The following is a 22,580-nucleotide window of genomic DNA, read 5'->3' on the forward strand; positions in this document are numbered from 1 at the left end:
TCCGCATGTCTACCGTATACTTTACGCTTACCCAACACCAACTCACCTGCTGTAGGACATGCGCTACCTTCCTGACCAATGTAGCGCCGACATCGACTGCAAATTGGAAACACTCGTTTCCATACATTTCCATCATGATTGGTGCGATATTCTCCACCTTAGCTGTGGAGAGTGGTGGTCTCGTCTTGCTGGTATTCATTAACACTTATTAAGGTCTCAGTCCATCCGAGTCCACGCTCCAATTTTGTTCACACAACAAAGTGATGTATGTACTACGTCACCGGTTTCCCGACCACGAAAATGCACATGACCTTACGCTTTGCTACTTTAGTGTAGTTACCGGTTGCTGGCGTGCATGCTGGGCCACTTCCCAGTGGACGTAGGTGATCTCACATTTTGCAAGAACAAAGAATGATCTCCGACATTCTCGAAGACCACAACTACACTATTGAAAGCAGATCCTTAGCTCTTCCCATTCCAATTCGTCAACGATATTGAGTATGATAGACGCTCTTGGGTCGACCTCTTGATGATACATATGCTGGAGTGAGGAGAACTTTACAATCGGTCTTGCTAATACTGGCACTCCTATTAGCTGGATCTTATCATTAGCCAAACGAGTGATGCGGAGATCTCCGACAAGTCGACAGGCTTGCACTAATAAGTCAGACGCGCCAGGTCAAAGAGGGACATGTCTGCGTCGCTCATCAACACCGTCCGCTCCAGTGCGTATCGCTTTCTACAGACAGACCGAATTATCTACAATAACAACGTCTTACCCCCCAGCATTCCTGCAAGAAATCCGATCCGTCAATCCAGAGGGGAGATGGAAGATCCTCGTCGTCGACGAACATGTCCAAAAGCTGTTGAGCACCGTGCTGAAGCAGTTTGACATCTTAGAAGAGAACGTTACCCGTGAGTGCGCCTACATCTTTCCTTCGGTTTGATGTAAGCGCAGGACGGACCGACGATAACAGTCATCGAGTCAATATCAACGCACCGGGAGCCGCAACAATTTGAAGCGGTCTACATGCTCATGCCCACGACCCAAAATGTCGATAGAATCATTCAGGATTTCTCGAACGGACGTCAACAATACCTCGGAGCGCATCTCTTTTTCTTAGATGGTGTGCACCCTCCCACTCATCGAAGATCATCAAATTGTCGTTGATAGGAGTCTCGTTCTAGGTCTCGCAGAGCCTTTATTCCAACGGCTGACGTCCTCCCCTGCCGAACCGCACCTGAAATCCCTCAAGGAATTGTTTGTCAACTTCTGGGGTAAGTCTCCGCGTCAAAGGAGGGCTTGCCAACTTTTCGTATTAATCAAGTCATATCTGGCCGCAGTGACGGAAGCACAGACCTTCTCCATGAACGCACCTGAGCTTTTCTTCCACATATACAGTCCGCCCAGGAACGAAGCCTCATTTCGAACGGCGCGGTCACGATTGGAGGAAGAACTGCGGTTCGTAAGCAAGCGTGTGGGTGATGCTAACCTGCATTCGAGTTGCGCGTGCTGACGTGTTGTACTAACCGGTTCACTCCGATATGCAGATCGCAGATCTGTGCATCACACTGAACGAGTTCCCGTATATACGGTACTATCTACCGAGTCATCACCACCCACTGGGTCCACTTCAGCCAAATCAGCAAACGAGGGCGCCGCCACCACCAGAGGGAAGCAGTCGATGGAGGACAAATCTGGCAAGAGGCGAAGCGGCGCGGCAGTACGAAACTGCAGACACGGAGTTCGTCACGAAAGTATTGGCGTCCATGGTACAGCAGTGTCTGGAGGAACATAAGAAGGCGAACCCTGATTTTCCTGTGTGATGTCTCTTTTTTCGCGTCTCGTCTCTTGGGAAAACTGATATCGTTGGGTTCTTGGGTTGTATTGTTAGAGTGCTTCGGATCCACCTCGGCCCCGTGGGACTCTCATCATCACCGATCGGGCCATGGATGTCATCGCACCCTTTATTCACGAATTCACTTACCAAGCCATGTGCAATGACCTACTCCCCATCCAAGATGGGTCCAAGTACTCGTGCGTCTCTCTCACTCGTTTCCTGTACTCTCTCGAGCGTTGCACAGGTACAAATTTCAATCGTCAGTGGGTACATATGAAGATAAAGTAGCGACGTTGTCGGATGCGGATTCGGTGTGGACGACCGTCCGGCATATGCATATGCGGGAAGCTATCGATAAGCTTATGGCAGACTTTAACAAATTCATGGAGGATCATGCTGGATTTAAAGGGTGTGTTGCGCTGGCGTACTGACACGTGACCTCAGATGGTTAACTGATCGTTCGTAGCGGAGGTGCTGCGAGTCTGAATGATATGAAAGACATGCTTGCGAGCTTGCCGCAGTACCAAGAGCAGCGGGAAAAGGTGCGAACCCCTTTTCAATCTCGGGGATTTAGGTATCCAAAGAGGATTGATGACAGTTCTCATTGCATCTGAATATGGCGCAAGATTGTATGACAATATTCGAGAAAGACAAACTTCCACTGGTTGCTAACGTCGAGCAAGTGTGTTGTTCTGTTGTGCATTTGTCTTTGGGGTTCGCTGAGGCGTGAATAGTGCTGTGCAACAGGACTCACTGCTGAAGGGAAAACCCCGAAGACGCTTGTCGAAGAGATGGTGCCGCTACTTGACGGCCGGGATGTCAGGTAATGCATCTCCGTCAATGCGTTCGAGTATTTACATGTGCTGAGACTATCTTATTGCGAAGCAACTTCAACAAGGTGCGCATCATCGCACTGTACATCATGCACCGCGATGGCGTACCGGACGAAGATCGGCGACGGCTGTACCAACATGCGAGGTTGAGTATGGTGGAGCAGGATGCAGTGAATGCGTTAGTCCATCTCGGCGTGCGAATCACGAGGGTAGGTAATCTCATTTCTATTTCTTGGACAAGGCTGATGGCCCCTTCCGTGTAGGGTGCTACGGATAAGGACACCAAGAAGAAATTGAAGCAGAAGCCGCATGCAGCTGAGGAATATGAACTTTCAAGATACAAACCATTAATTCGTACCGTGATCGAGGTGTGTGCGGACCGTTGGCATAGATGGCATGACTAAAGCGGGATGCTTTTAGGATCATGTCGGCAACAAACTTGATCAGACACTTTTCCCTTACGTCAAGGATACGCCGTTGGCGGTTACACCTGCAAATGGCGTTCGTCAATCCCCCACACCGACCACGTCTTTGCGCAGTGCAAAACCGAGCTGGCATAAGGCTGTACGACCAACTGCACCGGCCGATAATCGCCAGCGTGTGATCGTATTCGTCGCTGGCGGGATGACATATTCAGAGGTCCGAGAGGCATACACACTCAGCGCATCGCTGAACAAGGACATCTACATCGGTACGTCTTGAGCCTTCTTCGCAGTTGAGGGGTAGGTGTTCAAAGGCGTCGCTAGGGTCGACGCATACTATCACTCCCCGTCAGTTCTTCGACGATCTCAAGGTTCTCGAGTTGTCAGGCGTAGGATCCCGTGCAGTTCCCAATGGCATACCTTTGTCCCAGCCACATAATTCGTACCAAGAGTACTACGACCAGAAGTACTTTATCCCCGACCCAGCACCACCGCGGCGCCCTGAACTCCACGTCCCGAAAGACACGAAGACGAGTGGAAAATTGAGTAAGGCACACTCACCAAGCTCGCCATATGCTGCTAGTTCGACCTCTGTGAATAGTTATGGAACAAATGGACCGGAGAAGGAGGAGAAGAAGAAAAAGAAGAAGGGTCTGTTTCATTTTTGAGATGTGATCTCGGGTGTCCGGGGGCGGCACTACCGTTTCTTTCCCTTCGCTACCCTTGCTTTCCTCTTCGCGCACTTACCTTTTAACCTTCTCTTCCCTGCCACACGTGGTCAGTCAGTCACCTCGGCAGCCGCTTTATTTCTTTTCCGTTTGTCCTTGGTCTGTATACGTAAAGCGCCCGCGCCGTGATTGGTGCACAGTTCTAACTTTTGATACGTGGAGTGTACATATTTTTTATTGCCATAGGGCGCCACTTAATGGACACGCTGGTTTTGCGGACGGGGTGGAAGCTGTGTGGTCGTATATTGCGTTTCTGGGTGACCTTCAAGTAACGACTCCAGGCATCACGAAGCATGCCAGTACAGTACTCTTACCCTTTTCCTGGACAAGCAGTTACCTGTTGCGGACTTGCCTGGAGATAATGGTACGATCGATGCATCGACCAAGGTTGTTCCAATCTTTTTGGATATCGGCTCTCGACGCAAACCCAACCACGTCCTGGCTCCGGGCCATTTAACTGCCGGTCAGTCTACTGTGTCGTGCATGCGCCACGCAGTTTGTAGTTTCATCGACGGCCTTTCAAGCGTTGGAAAACTTGATAAAACATGGCCGGCATCCTATCTGTCTTCTCGTGCCAAGGTACGACGGGCGGCAATCTCACTACTTCCTTGGAAAGCATCTATATGCCCACCCTGTCGTCTATCCCGGATTGGAAATCTAGAAGTCAGCTGTGGGTGAAACAACTTCTACAAAGCCCGAGTGGCGTCAGCTGAAGCACCCAACGGAATAATCACTGCCAGACAGCTAAGTGATATATCGTGAGATGTAGGATACGGAGGTGGGTCACTATCGACCCTTCCGCGTTGGTTGAAACAGTGAGTGGGCTTTCGCTGGCAAGTTCGAAGGATGGCGATGGTCTACTCACCTGACCTTTGATACATTATTGTAGAATCCGAAGTGTATACATTCGCATGATCGGAAAGTAGGATACTATGCATGGTCGCTGCGGGCCAGCAGGGTGACCGTCAGAACTGAGAATGAAAGTGTAATGAATACATACCAGTGTCGGTCAGCATCCCCCAAACTGCGGTGGAGGAGAGGGGGTAAACCGGGACAACCTCCATATGTCCGCATCCACCAGATACTTCCTGTTGGTTACCTTGAAATTATTTTCCCGGTCGTTCTGACGGCTTCTAAGACCCAATATGGAAACACTTCATAAAGCCCGGGTTAGCAATGTCTAGGAATCATGCCGGAATACGGATTGTATTGATCACAGCACTCTCGAGGCCTTGGAGAATGCCCCGCGTGAACCAGCTACCCCAGTACTCAACGAACAACTAGTCTACCGTATCAGAGTATGTCATCGTGAAATCATTATTTGACGAAGAAAAGTACTGAGGATGCACGCTGAGAATGGGAAAACGCATACAGACAACTCAGACATTATACACTGCATCCTGCCAACCGATGCCTACCCATTCTGAAAATATCAAGTGTTCAGCAATGGACAGATTTAAGTACGTACGAGACAAGTCACTATGTGGCAGCATCCGGGAATTGAGTAGTGTTTGAAACACCAAGGGCACGGGATATAAATATGCATCCGGTACTTACCTGGATATAAAGGTGAATGCTAACGGTATGGCGGCCACCTGAAGGGTGGTGGAGATGGAGACTTTCACGTCATCCTCATCATCGCCGGAAGACTTGGGGTCGTGATCACCGGTTCCCAAGGTGATATTAACGACCTGTGGATAGCTAGGGCTAGCGGGATCGTCGGTAGTGATATTGAAAACGGAGGATCAGGAGAAGGATGTGATTGGAGGACAGATATAGACATCTTGGGAGACTGTAGTGGTGGCGTGGGAAAGAATGAGCAGGTGGGGCCAGCAAGGAAAACACCGAGAGAAACGGGGAATGACAGAATCGCGGTCACGACCAGTCAGTGACGGGTTTAAACAGGTCTAAACCATTTTTTCGCTTCCTGATGTAGGGTACAGACGTTTTTCACTTCGGGATGTTCCGAAGACCAGCATCTACCACACTATGGAAAAGCTTGCTCCAGTCCCTAAGTCCCTAAGATCATTTAGCATGCCCGGAGCCACGTTGATGCTGGAACAACCAAAGAGCGAGCACGAGAAACAGGAGCACGAGAAAGTGTGCAAGCATATCCAAACGCATAACCAATGTTGTCGGCTATTCCCTGCCGGTTGTGAAAGCGGTCTAACTATATGTGCATCCGTCTGGCTTCAATTCGGCCGGACGTGATGTCCGGGACTTCATGATCCCTCGAAGGGACCACTTCTCTGGCTAGCGTGCGGTTTTCGTTACATGGCTAACAGTGATCAGGCTACGGAGGTTCCGGGTGCCGGACAGGACGAGTCGACTGCAGAGCTCCTCGCAAGGTATTGACTGTTGTCAATGTGCAGAATTTCTCCGTAACACTTCGGCACCCTTCGTGACGCTGGATACACACGGGTAAATTGCCCCCGATCGCATACATGACCACTTACATAAAGAACAGTTTCTCCAAGCACTTCTCTTCCGAGTCCCTTCTCACTGTCATTCTTTTTCCTGTCGGTCGTTTCTTTGGCTAGGATCCGAGAATGAGGGGACTTCTTTGGTTTCCGCTCTTGGTCGCGGCCGTTCCTCAAGTATTCGCCCAACTACCAGTTGAGAAGATTTACGGCGTTAACCTTGGATCATGGTAAGTGGTTCTTGCTGCTTTCAAGCGATTTTGAATGTGGAATGGTTGCGAAGGCTTGTACTCGAGCCTTGGATGCTTCCACAAGGTGACAGGTCTCTCGACCATAATCGTGACGATACCTGATTCCTTGATTTTTTATATATAGCTTGGACAAATATGGGAGGGCAAATCTGCTCCGACTGCACACAGTGTATCGAATGCGAATTGTGCGCATGCTCTTTTCATGTCCCTCTTTAGTTTCTTATTTGAATAGTGATTTCGCGATGGCATACCCCGACACAGTAGATGAGATATTTGCCGACCACTGGGATAATTGGTTCACACAGAGCGACCTTCAAGACCTTAAGAATGCTGGGATCAATACACTGCGTGTCCCGGTAAAACATCTTTTATCCGAGATACAGCAGGTTCTGACGTGTTTCGACCAGCTTGGGTATTGGATCGTAGAAGCCCTCGTTGAAAGACCAGAAGAAAATTATCCTCGTGGTGGTCTGGAATATTTGGGGAGTGCGAATGTATGTGTGAAGATCTTCCCGACTTACCTCCTCTCCAGCGCCGCGGTTTGGGTTGGATAAGGGATGCTGGAATGCACGCTATCTTGGATCATCACGCCCTTCCTGGAGTGCAAACTCCTGGTCAGATGTTTACCGGACGGTACGTGCCGACTCGCTGGCTCCATTCGAATGTCGTGTTTCTCATTCAATATCTTTAGATGCACAGACGACGTCCAGTTCTATGTTTGTTGTCACACTCCGAGAACTGGCAATTGATAACTCATCCGTTCAATCACAGACGCCGCACAATTATCATCGTGCATTGGTCTGGACAGCTGTCATGACAACTTTATCGCACCTCGACCCCCAGTTTTCAAATGTCTTTGCAATTGAGGCGGTTAATGAACCTATAATGGACGCTGCGCAAACACCCGGATATGGCGATTGTGCGTATTCCTTTACTTGTTGAGTGTTGTAGTTGCAACGATGATGCATTTATGGTGTAGTCCAGAAAAACTTTGTGAAGACTATCCGTGCAATTGAAACCCTTCTTGGTATCCGCGTTCCCATTTACAATCCAAATCTTCCGGGTTCCCTTCCAACTACCAATTTCACTGCGGCTCTCCAACAGGCATGTTCTTTGTCTCTATTCGATGCGGACGTCGTCGATGCGCTCCAAGATGCCATCCCGATCCTTATAGGCATTGGGTCTCAGTATGGGCTTTCCGGCACTCTTACCTCCGAACCCTTCAACAGTCGCCGTTCACCATTGGTTACCAGGTAAGCAAAATTAGTTTTATTGTTAGGAAGTTGTATCACGCGTCTACAGTTTCATGGACGTTAACTGGCAGTACGACAATCCGCCTAATCCGGCAAATGCCGCTATTGGCCCTCAGGGATACGACAACCATCTCTACTATTCGTATGTGTACATCACATATCTCATGTGTCGAATGGCTCATTCCCGCCCACTAGGTTCGGTGTAAGCCTTATTATCATGGAATCTGTGATGAGTGTTCAGCTTTTCCTTTGCCGTGCATAGGGTGTGGCCGCTGCCGATCCCACAGCGTACTATGCAAAGCATTTGCAGTAAGTAGCTCCTCGAACAGTGGAACGAAACCTATATTGACTACGGATCTCTCAGATCTTCAGCGTATTCAGATGATGCTGCGCTTGGCGATTCACCTCTCTGGTTTGGAGAATGGGGTCTTTCCACCCAATTTGTCGCAACCGATAGCTTCTTGAAACAATGGGGTGACGCTCAAAAATGGGCCTATAGCCAGAGCGCCGGATGGATAGTAAGCACTTTAACGACAGAATTCCGTGTAGAATGAATGATTCATTGGGCGTAGTATTGGAACTTCAAGACGGAGGTCTCGGACTTGACAAATGGGACCGAGCTGGCTCGCCAGTGGTACGTGGCATTCTCAAATCTTTTGCCTCGGCCTGGTGATAGACGTCGATATAGGTCTTATCTTGAGGCTCTGAGCATGGGTTTACTTACTCAGAATCCCGCTTCTTACTACGATGACAACGTTTGCCAACCATACATCAACAAGACTAGTTCGAAGAGCAGAAGTGTGCCCGCCGCCGTCCTCGATGCACCTGTTTTAAACCAGTCTGTACCCAATAACCCGCCTTCGCCGAAGTTATCTGCCCATGGGAGAAGGTTCATGAAGAAGCACCATTCTTTCTGAACTTTCTTGGTATAGAGTTTTTGTTCTCCTGGCTGCCGTGATGGGAGTCATCGCGAGACACCCAACATCCAACGTCGCCAAATCACGTTCCTTTCAACTTACGTTCCTTTCTTCGCACTTTCGTTTCCGTTGCCTTTTATTTTAGGGTGTCTGTAATTGAGAATACTCGTAATACAAGGTTTGATTCAACTCTGGTTGTGAGCTCTGGGTAAGCAGTTATCTAAATCACAACTGTTTGGCATCCGGTCATAGGTGAAGGAGGTATACCATTCCAACGGGACAGCTTCGGCCTTCAACTAAGCCTGTAGGTCATGACAATGGCGTCGTCGTACCTGCTCGTGCTGGAACATGCGGCTCTGTGGTTAATCTCGTGAGTCGTTTGGAACCAATCATCTCCGCACCGATATAACTGAAACCCGAGAGCGCTGCGCAAGCAGCAGACGGATCAGACGACATCGAGGGCCACGTCCGCCAGTTTGGCACAAGTTGAAAAGCTCAAATCGGATGGTCGATCACTGCCTTAAGAGACCTCCCATTGCTTTGTCGCATGGGAACAGTGTTGAGATCAGGCGTCCAACCATGTAAACCGGTCCACAGGCAATGACGCTGCATGTAGCGTCATAGGTGACCGGTTGTTCCAACCTTTTTGGACATCGATTCCCAACACAAACCCATTCAAGTCCTGGCTTCGGGCCATTTAGCTGCCGATCATGCGCCGAGCAGTTTACAGATTCATTGACATCAATTAGGCCTGTATGAGGATTATCTGAGCCATGTGGATATTGCCATCAGCCTTCAAGCCATCATGACCAAGTGCACTGCACGTATCATATACTCGGAGGTTTGAACCCTGCAAGCTCTGCCCTACCCACAGGGATATCGTGTCACACATCAAGCCCTTTGTTATCGCGTAGGTCCTCTTCGTGAATCTTCTTCGTCGTCAAACTAGACTAACACAGATTGATGGGTCCTACGGGATGCGATGTCACTTATCGATCGGACCACGTGCGTACGACCGTGGAACAGCTAGAGAAGTGAGCCACTGAGTTTGTCAGATTTATTACTCATTAAGACCAGAACAGATGCCGCCAAGGGGTCAAACTGACCGTCATTATCTACACTCATGGCATAACATATAAACGGATGTAGAGATCGATGTGCAAGAACCCCGATATGTTTGCCAGGTTGCGTGGAGACAGGGCTGCGGAGCGCGTGTGATTGATGTCCACCTTGTGGGATAAGGCGAGAGATGTGAATCTCGTAGAGAGCGGAGTGTCGCATCTAGGAACAAACATCGGAAGCCGCTGATTGGCTGTGGGGCTCGTCACGAAACAATTCAACGAATCCTCGAAATCCGCGTAAGAGATTGTCACAGGCTTCGAAGGAGAAGAAGCGCATTTGGTGCAGAAACAGCTGGTTGATGCAGGAAGGAAATTGAACGAGACAACTGCCGGTAAAGCCCCCTATACGCAATTCCAGAAGCTCCGGCACGGCCAAAAGGAAATAACCAAACAACTGCAGGAAGATACCAAGGCACGAGAAGATCCGGGGTTGGTGAGGCGGCTCGAGGTGGGGCAACGGCACTCGGAAGCCGAAATGCAAAAGACATGGGATGATGTGGACAGACTGAAGATCCCCGGGTCCCCTTTCAGCACCTCTTTCCCAAAATGATCCAGTTGGCGAGTCCTCCGTTGGACCGTTTTTCATCGACAGAGCTCGTGTAAATTCACAGCGGAAGATTGAACTAAGATAGGTTCCAGAATTCTGCAGACTTCTGCGCACCTGTGTTTCCTTCACGCGCTGACTCGTTCTGTAGTCGACTTCGTCTGGGACCAAGCATCTTCTCCACACCAAATCAAACACAATTGAAACCCGAAAGCACAGCAACATCGAAGACCACACCTGCCCGTTTGTTAAGAAGGAACGACACTGATATGGGGCCGGAGATCGGAACCTAAGTTCAGCGGGAGTCAAAAGGATGGTCGCCCGCCTCAAGAGACCTTGTATCGTTCGGTCGCATGGGGAACCATGGGAAATGCCCAAAATACAGGACCACATATAAATGCTGCGTTCACGAGGTGGGCAACGGGTGACAGAACACCGTTTTGGGATCAAGCGCCCTACCTTAGTAGACTGATCTATAGGCAGAGTCAATTGCAAAGGCTCAGAGTTTGACATCTACCTTTATGTGCAATAATGTTATGGTGTCATAGTAAACCATTATGTACGCGTGTCATCATGAAGGACGCACAGAACTAACCCGGTCAACTACAATAGATAGATAAATCCGAAAACCTTACACTACAATATCCCTTCTGATTCCAAGATACTTGCCTTCCTTTTACCACGCTCTCCGCCGTCCTGCCGTCTACTCGTTCGTTGCCCTTCCTCGATAAGGCGCACGCTCTGCACCACTAACAACCCATTTCGACGGCGTTATATGGGCCATCATGGTCTGATTCGTTACCATCGAAGATATTTGGCACGTCGCCAACAATGCACTGAGTGCTCAGATTGTCCTGTCCAGGACACGCAGCCCACTCTCCAGAATCGTCAATATGAATCTCTCCAGCAGGATGGACAAAGCCGAGGGACATTCCTGGACAGATCGGGATTGGATCCTCCTTGTTGTTGATATGGATGAGATGGAGATTGGCATCCACGTAGTCGGCAAAGGCTTGGTTACCGACCTGTCAATGCCTGAGCCAAGCGTTTTGGGAGACAAGAGGAGTGAATGCGAGGCTTACTCGAGGAAGACCATACGTGATAGTCTGGAAAGTCAAGCCTGAGGGGAGGTGAAGCGGAAGATAGACAGAGTCTAGAAGGGATATGGCCGCTCCTGACGAAATGGAAATAAGGCCGTAGCATCAATGAAAACCATCCTGAAGTGCAACATTCGACCATCACTTACCGAGGGAATGACCGACCAAAGTGATGCACGTTGTTCCATACTTTGACAAAGTTGTCTGCACAGCCGCGAGAACGTCTGTCGCAGTCCTGTAATATGATGATATATCGTTGATGTTTGAAGCAGCAGCGATGATGATGGCGGAGAACCTACAACGCCTGTGCGTCGCTGAATCCGTTGTGGACTTTGATGTCAGAGGAAATCCCCGGGAACAACGAGGAATCAAGGTTCGCAAGGAAGAAGTCGGCGTCAGTGATGAGGGGCAAACTACCATTCCACGATCGAAATGAATTGTCACGCCAAGATGAAATGGTATGAGTGTGAGAGAACATACATCTCGGAAGGGTCGGTTCCTTGGTGCGCGACGATCACAGTGCTGAGCAGAGGATCATATCCGACATACCCTAACGGTGCATTCCCATGGACTCTCTCGCACGTGAAAACGAAACTGGATGCTTACAATACTGAATAGCGTCGCCGTTTCCCCCAGAGGCAACAGGTACAAAACCAGGATTAGCCTCACAGTTGGCTGCAAGCCAAGACACGTGTTAGACTGCAGAGGATATCGAAGGTAAGTGAGACATACTGCCACAGTCCCAGGCGAGCGTCTGCGCAGCACTGCAGTACCCAGTGCTGGCGTAATAAGTGTAAGGCGTGTACGAGTCGACTTGGGACGAATCCAGAACAGCAATGGTCTGGCGTGTGGTGAGCGCATGAATGGACGAAGCACCAAAAAGCGCGACTGCGAGCAGATACAACATCATACGACCTCCGATAGTCCACTGAGCGTTGAAAGTACTGCGTGGCCGCCGCGCATTCGAGGCAAGCTCCTGGACATATCCTAAGCCATCTGCCTTTATAGAATCAGTAAGATGAGCATCTGTTCTTGTAGTGCCCAGAAATAACCGGGCACGCGTCCCAAGGATCAAGTGTTCATGCTATAGTACATGATGCCTGACCTATGCAGGAACAGCAAAGCATGAAAGAATCAGCGTCGACCTTTTAAGGACGCGTTTCATCAGGTTTCATCAAGCAGGAAACGATATGGAACTTAGGAGTCCGCGATACATCCATTGATGATCAACGAGCACTGCCCGGATCGCCGATCCAAGACCTTGCTGTGTATGAGGTTTGTAGCGCATCTTGGCCTGTGTGCTTCTGGGAGTTCGTTGCCCCTCACGACTGGCTCAGATTATGAGGCAGGGCATGACACAAGTTGACCTATATTGACCTCGAGGCTGCATGGGAACTTGCTGAAGGGGCTTGCCATTGCAAGGACGCTCCCTCACCTGAGTCTAGATAATAAAGAGCATATATACTGTGCACGGCACCGAAGAGAGGATCTTCAGCACTGCTCCCTTTTGGGTTGTTGGCCATTTTCTCTGCATCAAGAGTTAGCTAAGTCCAAAAAAAGGTCATCGATGACTCAATCGAGTTGTCAAATTACCGAGTGGTTATGAGGCTCGCCCAGATCTAAGTAGTTGGCAGAACCTGACCAAGGACGTTCCATTTCGTATACTCCGCTCTTCGAAGGGTGTGTTTCTCCTCGGCGGCACGTCCTCGCTGCTGCGTTGGTTACCAGAACATTTGGACCGTGCAGACGGCCGAGACTCCCAGGCTGCTAGCGCACTGCAAGCAGTAGTGTGCCATCAACCATGTATTTCACATATACCTGGTGCGTGAGGGATTGACGCGAAAGTCATTCACTGTGATCCGACGAAGAAACAGGGCGGGAAACGAGGTGAGGGAAGACACTATTACACCATACAGGTTCATTGAATGTAATACAAGCAATCTTGACGAACTCCTGTCTCAAGTCTGCCCCAATCCAGAAAATAGATGGTCAGTGTTATTGATATGACATACTAAATGAAAATGCAGGGAAATACTTCCCGTGTGGTCGTCGAGGCTTTCACTCACCTTGTCAGAACAGCATAAGTAGGTGGCCTATACCTAACCACAAGGTACGGCAATCTCGAGGATAACCACATGTTCCTTGAGAAGATTCACACTCACTCTATCCCTGCTCCGTCACGACTGACTAGGAAACAGTATAGTTAGTCATTGGCGACCGCTGAGAGGAGAGTTTCTAGTGGTTAGGAATGCTGAACAAAGCTGGTCAAATGGTCGTCACTATTCTGAACTGATGGGGTACTATTTGAACGAGCACGACCCGCGATCGAGAACTGCTTGTATCAGTCATTTTCCTCTAAACGTTGTACCTCCACCACAATGCCAGGCACGGCCGAACGCCCAGCAATCCGAGACTGTCAGACAGCGTGAACGGATGAATATACCTTGGTCCAGCTTCAAAGACAACACTGGCCCTAGCCCTTGCTGTGCGAGCCGAGCGACTCAGGCCAAGTGCGCTTACAGCTATGTTGACTGTTTCAAGGGTTTGCTGCAGGCACATAATCCCATTGTTCTTAAGCAGAAATGTTTCCGTTCCATCGCTTTCGTCATGAATGTAATGAAAACGAAGGCGTACCAGTGGAGTCAATCGGCAAGCGTTAAGTACGTTCTTTGAAAGTCTTTCCCGATACAGTGATTGCACGCGGACAGATTTCATCTGGCTATTGCTGACCACGAGGCTATGACAGGCTGTAATAGGTGGCAAATGTTGAGACGTTCACCTAGTGTATTCTAAAGCTATTGTAATTTCCTCCAGAGCTTATAGTTGCACCTGTGAACCTGATGCCAAGTTTCGTCAGACACCGTGAACTCAATGAACCCATACTTACTGTGCAGTCGTCGTATTCAGAAAGAACGAACTTGTAGCCACCCACCCAAAGAATGTGCTGCGTTTCGCGTACATCGGGGATTAAACGAACCCACCTGCCGTTCCAAGCCATTCCTTACCAAACAAACAGGCGATCCGCAGCTCTGGTGGAGCTGGTGATGAAATTCCTCGTGTTGGTTCCCGCGTTGGAGTGCATGACGGGAACGATGCCGTGCGGCAGGTGATTCAGGTGAGAGTCGCAGTCATCTTCGGCTTCTGATTTCAATCTCGTAGTCAGAAATGACGCTTAGCCTAGTCGCTCAAACGACGACAAGCATGAAGGCCGTTTAGATAGATAGCTGGGTCTATAAACGAACATAGTTAGTATTGTGAAGTGCAAGGAAGGGTAGCTGTTACTCCCAGACCCACGGACCCACACTACTATCTCGCACCCGCCCCTTGCAATCCACGAGTTCATCACGGATACTCTCCTCGAAGGCTCGACTGCGCCGCCCTGTAGTGGAGACTTGGAGCCATCAGACTGCTTGTCCTCGTGGGAGCTGAGTGCCACAAAAAAGCGAACAAGCGTATTTAGGGCCTGTGCCAAGGGCGCGCCTTATATAATCATTTTCTTGGCGTTTACCATATAAGGCAGGTCCTGTGGTTGGACCAAGCGACGCTGTCAAGGCCAAGTCAAGGTCGGAAAACTTCTTGTTGCCGTTGTGTCGCTCGTTCTTTTGTGTTTCGATTTTTCCCTGTTCCCTTCTCTTATCCCCCCCTGCAGCGGTCTAATCCGTCACTCGTTTTCCGTCCGGTCGGACATTGTCGCAATGAAGATGCGCCTACATCAACTTATCGCTCTCTTAACGTTCGTCAGTGCCGCCAGCGCAACTGAACACCATGCCCGTCTCGCAAGGAAATACATCTACCCCAGGGATACCACGACACCCTCAATGACAGCAAGTACTGGGACGTCCTCGTTGACAATCTCTTCTGGTTCTGCCGCCACATCCGCTGCTACCACGACAGCTACCACCACGACTGGCGCGTCCGCGACGGGCCCTCAGACTAACACTTGGGGAACTACCATTCCCCCATTGAGCCAGATCACGTCGGGCATGCCTTCACAGCCGACTCTACCGCTCACAGCTACATACCCTGCCGGTGCGACGCCCCCGATCTCGGGCGCACCTGCCTTGCCGACACCCTGTAGGTTACTTGACGACCGTTCACACATTTCACGTGCTCACTTACCACAGTCGTCTTCCAGGCCGCTAGCTGGCCACCTCAAGACCAGATTGCCCCCACTGGTTGGTACTCTGTACAGTGAACGTGAAACTGCTACTTATTCTACCTTTATAAACAGATTCAACTGAGGTGGCGGAATGGATGCAGGAACTTGATGGCTTCGATATCCCGGATATTCCTCCCACCGCGGACGGTACTTGCGTCGGGGACCCCGCTGCAGCTGCGGATGCCGCCAGCCGTGGCTGGTGGACTTGCGGTGGTTATACCCGTGATACTGATATTGTAGCTTGCCCCGACAAATTAACCTGGGGTGTTAGGTATGTCCAGTCATGTCATTTATGTTTGTTCGATTCCTGAGCCGTCCGTTCCACAGTTTTGACGACGGTCCAGCATTTTACAGTAAGTTAATTTCGTTCTGATCTGCAGAACCCGTTCACTCATCATTTTTCCCTGCAGCTCAGTATGCAGGACGTTCTCATGGTTCCGTATTCGTTACTAACCAGATTGCAGACAACTACTTGATTATCTATCTTCAATTAACGTTACTTCTACTTTCTTCGTGGTCGGTTCGCGTGTTGTAGAGCGCCCTCAAGTGCTTGTTGAGGAGTACATGACTGGCCACGAGATTGCTGTGCATACTTGGTCGCATAGAGTTGGTTTCAATCTTTTTCATTTCATCCCTCCGTTACTCATGCGTACAATTCTTAGCCGCTCACTATGCTTACTACCGAGCAAGTTGTCGCTGAATTGGGTTGGACACGTAAAGCTATCAAGGAGGTCCTTGGTGTAACTCCAACCCTGATGCGCCCTCCTTACGGAGACATCGACGATCGTGTCCGTGCTATATGTCTCGCTATGGGTATGATTCCCGTCATCTGGACTCGAACTCCATCTGGTGCGACGTTTGATACCAATGGTAAAATAACTCGGCTGTCATCATGCAAGTACATCCCTGAAATGTCCTACAGATTGGAAAGTTGCTGGTGGCGTTGTGAATGGCTCGCAATCCTTTGCCACATTCCAGGCTATCCTAAATAATGCAACTCTCCTCGACACTGGGTAAGTTTGTCTGTCTATCTCAAAGCATGTCACAAACTTCGTCTAGTTTTATTGTCCTGGAGCATGATCTGTACCCTCAAACGGTTGACCTTGCTATCGGCTATACCCTCCCCGCAGCCTTGAACTTCACTCCTCACCTAACGGTAGGTTCAGGTCCTCTTTCAACCCGCTGTCGCTTATTCTTCTTTTGAGATGGACTCTATTGGTTACTGCAATAACATCCCGACTACGAACCTGTACCGTGAGACTAACCAGAACACCAGCTTCCCCTACTCAAACAGCACGAGCGGCGACTCCTCAGTTCCAAGCGGCTCAGGTGGAACGTCTGCTAGCAAGAGTAAGACCAGCGGAAGTATCCCAGCATTGAACATCGATGCAATCCCAATGACGATCATCGGCACTGCAGTAATGGCAGCTGTCGGTGCTCTGTTGTTGCAGGTGTGAAGTGTCGTCTCGATATAACGGCTGCATTGCCTATACCTTTTTTTTCGTATTGATGCTAGTAATGAATCCCTGGACGGACTCTAGGCTATAGTGCTCGCCGAGCGATCGTGTGTGAATATAACTTGAACTTAGCCACGAGTTGGCCTCTGGTAATTCCTTGCGCCCGAACGCACGATCTCAGGCGTAGGTGAATTTTGTGATCGTACGACCGAATTTGATGATTCTTTCCTAGATTTTACTGGGAAGGGGTTGTGGTACTGTAAGATAAATGACAAGAACAAGGCGATCAGCTATCAGCTACCTTTTTTTCTTTATCTTTTTCCCTCCATCTCTACCTCTAAAACGTACATCACCACCACCACCACCACCGCTACCTCCGCCACTACTACCTCCACCGCTATCACCTCCACCACCACCTCTGCCACTACCACCTCCTAAAGCACCAGCCACACCCAGCGGCAACCGTCTGTCTCTCAGAAACGCTAGATCAAGCGCCACCTGCCCCATAATTTAAATTAAGTTGACGGACACCTTTGATTTTTGTTAGTAGACGAAGCTCACCTTTGAGATTATATCTTCGACTTTCTTTGTCAAGAGAATAGCGAACTCTCGCATGCCTCCCGGTGCCACGGGGCAACAATACGGGCAGTTGCGTTGCAAGACAGCTTTTATTGCCTTCTCAGTGTTTGACCGGATCGTTTCAGCACAAGGCTTGTTCTGCAGATCCAAAAAAGTAGAATTCATGTAGTCCTCCCACCATCGAGCAATTGGCTCTTCAAATAGCTTTTTCCCGGACGTTGACTGGGGACATCCGCAAGAGTAGCCACTGGGAGCCATAGCAACCATCCATGGGACCGCGCTCGACTGGCAATATTCTACCGTGATCCAGGACAGATTACGCTTGAGCGTTTGAACGACCTTGCCACATTTTTGATGGTACGATAGTAACGAAAGAAGTTCGGTTGAAGTGACCAGCCTGATCTCCTCGAACCATCCCGGAACCAGAGGTTCCCTGAGGGTGTATTTAGCAGCAAGAATACACTCCTCTGGCATGCGATAGTGACAGGAGATTGCGAAGCAATCCAATGAATTCACCTCTAATATTTTTGGGCTGAACAGCGATTTGCGCACGGTCCGGTTTATCGCATCAAGAGAATACCTTTTGGCCGCCTCGAGAACACTAATGACCTCCCCGAAATCCTTGAGAGAAGGGTCCTCTGCTAGAGTACAAGGATAGCAGAAACGGAGGAGTAAGTCTAGCGTCCTACTGTCTTCTGAGACGCAGATGACTGGGAGTCCGTCGCTGATCTCTGCGGCGATGCTGGTTTCCCCAGACGGTTGGAAATGGTTGAAGAGGGACTCGAAGGCCGGTGATGCAAGGGCAAGGAAAAGTTTGAAGACGCGGAAGTCAACGCCGTCAGATGAGCGCAAGATCGCATCTGCCTTCACGTGGTCGAAGGGCGGTGATGCAGACATAGGTGTGCCGGGTGAGTTGGACATGCTATGTTACAACAGCTAGAGCATTTTGTCAGACTAGATTCATCTGGGTAACGAGTGAAACAAACACGAACCTGAAGTGTGGTGCGAAAACCAGACTACCTTCGTCAGTCACATTAGAGGCCTTTATAGATCAACCAAGGTGCACAGGTGCTTCGATTTTGAGGTGTTCGTCGGAGCGAAGCAGACCTTTCCATCATTCCCTTCACCCTTCCGGTTCCTCTTTTTGCGGGTGCACGTACAGAAGAAAGGACTACTAGATGTGTAAAATTGGTGCATATACCAGATGTACGGTTCATCGATGTCTGCAGGTAAAATTTCAATATGCAGCTTGCCGAATATACCAGGGTGAACGATATCCGGCACGGGTGCCTTCGAAATGAAATAAAAACTTTGAAATGGACTCACCACGGCTAGCCTTTATCCCCAGAATCTCGACTTGTGACCACCTTTTCCCTTTGGGGCCAGGACCAGGGGGGATCTTGATGGACGACGATCCATTTCTGCACTCACATGGGGCAAAAAAACCTGACACTGAGCAAATCAATAAGTCCGGTCAGATAGAGGGCGTAGGAATGCCGATGGCCTCCCGCTGACGTATGTATGTACAAAAAAGACTTGCGGCGCGAGTTCTGGTGTTACCATGGTCATGCGCATCCGAGAGGAACGGCGCGAAGAACGTTTTGATCCTGATGAGAAGGTTATGTGAAATGAACTCACTGCCACATGGGAAAGCAACGGAGAGGGGTCTACGTGCGGTCCTTATTGAAGCTACCGCATGTATTCTTCATGACGAAAAGGAAACCCGGTCACATACCTCCGAATTGCCCTCATTGATGAGCAAATACCTCCCATGTGCAGTAGAGGTTTACCGTCGGTCACAAGTTACAGCGACCCCCGTTCCCCGCTGCTGTGCAGCATACTGGACCATCGCATGCACCATCTCGCATGCGAGATTCTAAAATACTCACTATAGTTGTGCGGTAACCCGTAGGGATGTGAGTGACGAAGAGATCTAGTCAGGAGAGTACATGGAGTGGGAGTTACCTGCGGTGACGCTATCGCCCATGCCTGACTCATCCGGAGAGTGGCCATGGCAGAGGAATAGGAGACGACGAATTCAACAAGTCGATGACTAGCTTTCTCTTTCTCTACGTCCTCATCAACCTTACGAATTGGCGAACTGTCTGTGAATGGGTACGACCTCACTACTGACACCTATTCTGAGCAGGGTACAAGCCTGTATGCTTGCCCAATTAATTTGGGTCTGAATAGTACGGACGAAGTTGCATATTCACAGGTACAGGCAGACTATCCTACACGCTTATCGATTGACATGTTTGGTCCCGTAAGGTAAGGACGAGAATATGCTAACTCTCTGCAGCTAGCAGACTAGGAACCTTTGACAGCAGACAAAAACGTATCTCAGAGATCAGAACTTCAGGTCCAGTTCGACCTAGTGGATAGTTGACAGGTTAAATGACATCCGTGGGTTTCGTTGCAGAAATGCTCACCTTTGAAGTCAGCTCTTCAAGTTTGTTCGTAAGCACGGTGCCCAAATCTCGCATGCCTGCTGGCACCACGGGGGCACAATGCCTGCAGTTACGCTGTCGAACAGCATGTATTGCCTTTTTGACATTTGACTTAATTGTCTCCGCACAAGGCTTATCTCGCAAATCCAGAAAAGTCGAGTCCATGAAGTCCTCCCACCATTGGGCAGTCGAATATCGATCTCCAAATAGATTTCTCTCTAACGATGATCGAGGGCAGCCGCAGTAGCTGCCACCGGAAACCCTAGCAATTACCCATGGGATCGCGTTCCACTGATGATATTCGTTTGTGATCCAAGTGAGGTCGTCCTTAAGCGTCAGGAGTGCGTTACTGCACTTTCGATGGTATGTCAATAACGAAAGGAGTTCCGTGGAAGTAATCAGCTCGATCTCCTGGAACCACCCCGGAACCAGAGGCTCTCGAAGGGTGTACTTAGCAGCAAGGACGCACTCATCTTGCATGCGGGAGTGGCAGGCGATCGCGAAACAGCGCAGCGAGTTCACCTCCAAAATCTGTGGGTTGAATAGAGACTTGCACACCGTCCGCTCGATTCCATCAAGAGAGTACTTTTTGACTGCCTCGAGAACGTCAACGACCTCTCTGAAGTCCTCGAGCTTAGGGTCCTCTGCTAAAGTGCAGGGATAACAGAAGCGAAGGAGTGAGTCCAGGGTCCTGCCATCCTCCGAGACGGGGATGACAGGTAGTCCATCTCTGATCACCACATCTGTGCTGGTCTCCTCGGATGGCTGGGGAAGATCGAAGAGAGTCTCGAAGAACGGCGATGCAAGAGAGAGGAAGAGCTTGAAAACAAGGAAGTCCATGCCATCAGACGAGCGTAGGATCACATCTGCCTTCACATGATCAAAGGGCGGCAGTGCGAAAGTGGGCAAGTCTTGTGAATCAGACATGTTATAGTCCCACAGCTAGAACGTTTCATCCTGTCAGACTGGTTTAGGTAATAGGGGAATTCTTCCACGTACCGGAGATACTGTGCGAAAGCTCGACAACTTTCATCACTCGCTGTAGATGTCACTTTTATAGGTAGACCAACGTGTACGCATGCCCGATTCTGAGGCATGGCCAGAGCGGGAAAGACGATGATACCGTATTCTCCGCTTCCTTCGATTCCGGTTTTCATCATTGCACATCCAAACGGGAAAGCGACGGACGAACAATTTGTATTCGCGGAACCAGGAGTGCGATTCATGGATGACTATGGATGAAAATCAGTTGGTATGTGAAGGCCTCGCGTAGGACATAACACACGGTCAAGGCTAGATCCTAATGCACGCACCTTGGAATTATATCTGCTGCGGATTCCATCAGATTGATACTCTGTAACCAACCATACAGGAAGATGAAGATGCTTTATCCGACAGCCTTTCTGCCCCGACAGATGTCAATTTTGTAACCTCCTCTCCCATCGGGGTACGGCACAGGTTTATCGATAGACGAGGATCCATTTCTTTGAGAGTACGGAGACTCCGCTGCCGACATACGGGGAGCACCCGTGCAGTGGAACAGGAGATCCTGATCGGGATGCTTATATAATCATACATAGAGTCTGCATAGTCGAGAGGGAACGACTTTGTTTTCCGTTGAGTCTTCTTCCAGTGGCTAAACATCCGCCCTTGCTCTATGGACTTGTGATGGAACACGCCTAGTCCCGGGCTGTCATGTTACTGTCATGTTCTTACTTACTCCCCCAGTTTCGACCTTCTAGCTTTCTTCAGGTGTGTCCCTTTGTTGTGTTGGGTACGATACTCTATCTTTCTTCAGCCTCTGTACGTTAAGTCGACGATTTATAAACCTCGTTCCGACGCACCACAGACGGCTGCCGTGACAAGACTCATGGATGGAATAACATCAACTCCGGAGCACTGCTCATGTAGTAAGTGAGATGCATTGCAAAACAAGAGTTTGTTCGGACAGGTACCCTTGGACACTTAATCTTCTGATGAAGTTATAACAAGGAGCACCGACTGATGACGCCACTGGTGATATGAATCACCCCAATCGGGGACCAGGTTTGAGCTTCATGCAGTGCCGTCGCAGCCGCGAGCTCCGGCATGTATGCATGCATAGGTGTGCCAATGGTCCAATGTCATGTTCAATAATCAGACCTAGTTGGCTTGACCGTAGCAGATATTCACTAAGAGACATCCGGAGGCAACGATCGCAGATCGGGTTCTTTCTTACGTAGCCAAAGTAGGCGGAATTTGATGATCACAGATACTGACAGGCTAGCGCGACGAACACGGTATGATTGAACCAGATCAATATTAATATTGTCCTCGTCATTCGCCAAGTCGGTCTAGAGGTGTCGATAATCTCAAGAGGAAGGTATCCAGATTTGCAACCAGCGCGACGGGCGCTTTCGGTCCTCGGTCCTCGGTCCTTGACACCTTCATCGGCCTCGGACATTCCACGCCAGGTCAACCGTACTGCGAAAAATTTTAAAGCACAAATTCACGTTTACAGAACACCAG

General features: G+C 49.6%; 7 protein-coding genes across 7 annotated transcripts; 3 read left to right on the plus strand and 4 right to left on the minus strand.

Annotated features, from left to right (window-relative positions):
- Positions 1-691: 691 nt before the first annotated feature.
- Positions 692-3,820, plus strand: F5J12DRAFT_965647 (Sec1-like protein; the record flags this gene model as incomplete). Its single annotated transcript, XM_051749996.1, has 15 exons — positions 692-725; positions 787-915; positions 978-1,127; positions 1,189-1,278; positions 1,345-1,478; positions 1,552-1,821; positions 1,896-2,038; positions 2,086-2,250; positions 2,308-2,383; positions 2,440-2,523; positions 2,576-2,664; positions 2,727-2,883; positions 2,938-3,042; positions 3,095-3,365; positions 3,421-3,820. 15 exons carry the CDS (start codon positions 692-694, stop codon positions 3,762-3,764), a joined length of 2,241 nt encoding a protein of 746 aa, XP_051595639.1. The 3' UTR covers positions 3,765-3,820.
- A 2,553-nt stretch (positions 3,821-6,373) lies between these two features.
- Positions 6,374-8,665, plus strand: F5J12DRAFT_727062 (glycoside hydrolase family 5 protein; the record flags this gene model as incomplete). The annotated part of the gene is made up of 14 exons (XM_051741775.1): positions 6,374-6,474; positions 6,528-6,559; positions 6,620-6,680; positions 6,728-6,851; positions 6,903-6,989; positions 7,028-7,128; positions 7,187-7,211; positions 7,267-7,414; positions 7,475-7,748; positions 7,798-7,894; positions 8,011-8,057; positions 8,113-8,266; positions 8,321-8,382; positions 8,437-8,665. 14 exons carry the CDS (start codon positions 6,374-6,376, stop codon positions 8,663-8,665), a joined length of 1,542 nt encoding a protein of 513 aa, XP_051595640.1.
- Positions 8,666-9,460: 795 nt separating this feature from the next.
- F5J12DRAFT_860491 (uncharacterized protein) lies at positions 9,461-10,896 on the minus strand. Its single transcript, XM_051746852.1, has 2 exons — positions 9,772-10,896; positions 9,461-9,707 (listed from the first exon to the last, which is right to left on the minus strand). The coding sequence occupies exon 1, from the start codon at positions 10,841-10,843 to the stop codon at positions 9,947-9,949; it is 897 nt and encodes a 298-aa protein (XP_051595641.1). The 5' UTR covers positions 10,844-10,896; the 3' UTR covers positions 9,461-9,707; positions 9,772-9,946.
- Positions 10,897-11,008: 112 nt separating this feature from the next.
- Positions 11,009-12,334, minus strand: F5J12DRAFT_965651 (Alpha/Beta hydrolase protein; the record flags this gene model as incomplete). The annotated part of the gene is made up of 7 exons (XM_051749997.1): positions 11,009-11,355; positions 11,413-11,504; positions 11,577-11,662; positions 11,727-11,840; positions 11,908-11,977; positions 12,034-12,102; positions 12,160-12,334. 7 exons carry the CDS (start codon positions 12,332-12,334, stop codon positions 11,080-11,082), a joined length of 882 nt encoding a protein of 293 aa, XP_051595642.1. The 3' UTR covers positions 11,009-11,079.
- A 2,794-nt stretch (positions 12,335-15,128) lies between these two features.
- F5J12DRAFT_965661 (carbohydrate esterase family 4 protein) lies at positions 15,129-17,166 on the plus strand (the record flags this gene model as incomplete). Its single annotated transcript, XM_051749998.1, has 9 exons — positions 15,129-15,501; positions 15,552-15,602; positions 15,659-15,857; positions 15,914-15,943; positions 16,051-16,192; positions 16,249-16,456; positions 16,509-16,599; positions 16,646-16,742; positions 16,792-17,166. 9 exons carry the CDS (start codon positions 15,129-15,131, stop codon positions 17,041-17,043), a joined length of 1,443 nt encoding a protein of 480 aa, XP_051595643.1. The 3' UTR covers positions 17,044-17,166.
- A 122-nt stretch (positions 17,167-17,288) lies between these two features.
- On the minus strand, positions 17,289-18,699 carry F5J12DRAFT_460694 (uncharacterized protein). Its single transcript, XM_051739543.1, has 3 exons — positions 18,615-18,699; positions 17,605-18,558; positions 17,289-17,541 (listed from the first exon to the last, which is right to left on the minus strand). Exons 2-3 carry the CDS (start codon positions 18,541-18,543, stop codon positions 17,341-17,343), a joined length of 1,140 nt encoding a protein of 379 aa, XP_051595644.1. The 5' UTR covers positions 18,544-18,558; positions 18,615-18,699; the 3' UTR covers positions 17,289-17,340.
- Positions 18,700-19,807: 1,108 nt separating this feature from the next.
- Positions 19,808-21,415, minus strand: F5J12DRAFT_860519 (uncharacterized protein). Its single transcript, XM_051746853.1, has 4 exons — positions 21,388-21,415; positions 21,072-21,266; positions 20,055-21,014; positions 19,808-19,996 (listed from the first exon to the last, which is right to left on the minus strand). Exons 3-4 carry the CDS (start codon positions 20,997-20,999, stop codon positions 19,973-19,975), a joined length of 969 nt encoding a protein of 322 aa, XP_051595645.1. The 5' UTR covers positions 21,000-21,014; positions 21,072-21,266; positions 21,388-21,415; the 3' UTR covers positions 19,808-19,972.
- Between the last annotated feature and the right edge of the window lie 1,165 nt (positions 21,416-22,580).

The sequence above is a fragment of the Pisolithus orientalis genome (assembly GCF_024613125.1).
Source record: "Pisolithus orientalis strain OTSU chromosome Unknown F5J12scaffold_51, whole genome shotgun sequence".
Lineage (NCBI taxonomy): Eukaryota > Fungi > Basidiomycota > Agaricomycetes > Boletales > Pisolithaceae > Pisolithus > Pisolithus orientalis.

Bases quoted from the DNA above. Each gene is read 5' to 3' on its own strand.
- F5J12DRAFT_460694 (XM_051739543.1), bottom strand. From the start codon at position 18,543: ATGTCCAACTCACCCGGCACACCTATGTCTGCATCACCGCCCTTCGAC. The intron at 17,542-17,604 runs GTGAGCTTCGTC...ATTATGGGGCAG, and splicing joins TCGAAGATATAATCTCAAAG to GTGGCGCTTGATCTAGCGTT.
- F5J12DRAFT_860491 (XM_051746852.1), bottom strand. From the start codon at position 10,843: ATGTCAAACTCTGAGCCTTTGCAATTGACTCTGCCTATAGATCAGTCT.
- F5J12DRAFT_860519 (XM_051746853.1), bottom strand. From the start codon at position 20,999: ATGTCTGATTCACAAGACTTGCCCACTTTCGCACTGCCGCCCTTTGAT. The intron at 19,997-20,054 runs GTGAGCATTTCT...ACTATCCACTAG, and splicing joins TTGAAGAGCTGACTTCAAAG to GTCGAACTGGACCTGAAGTT.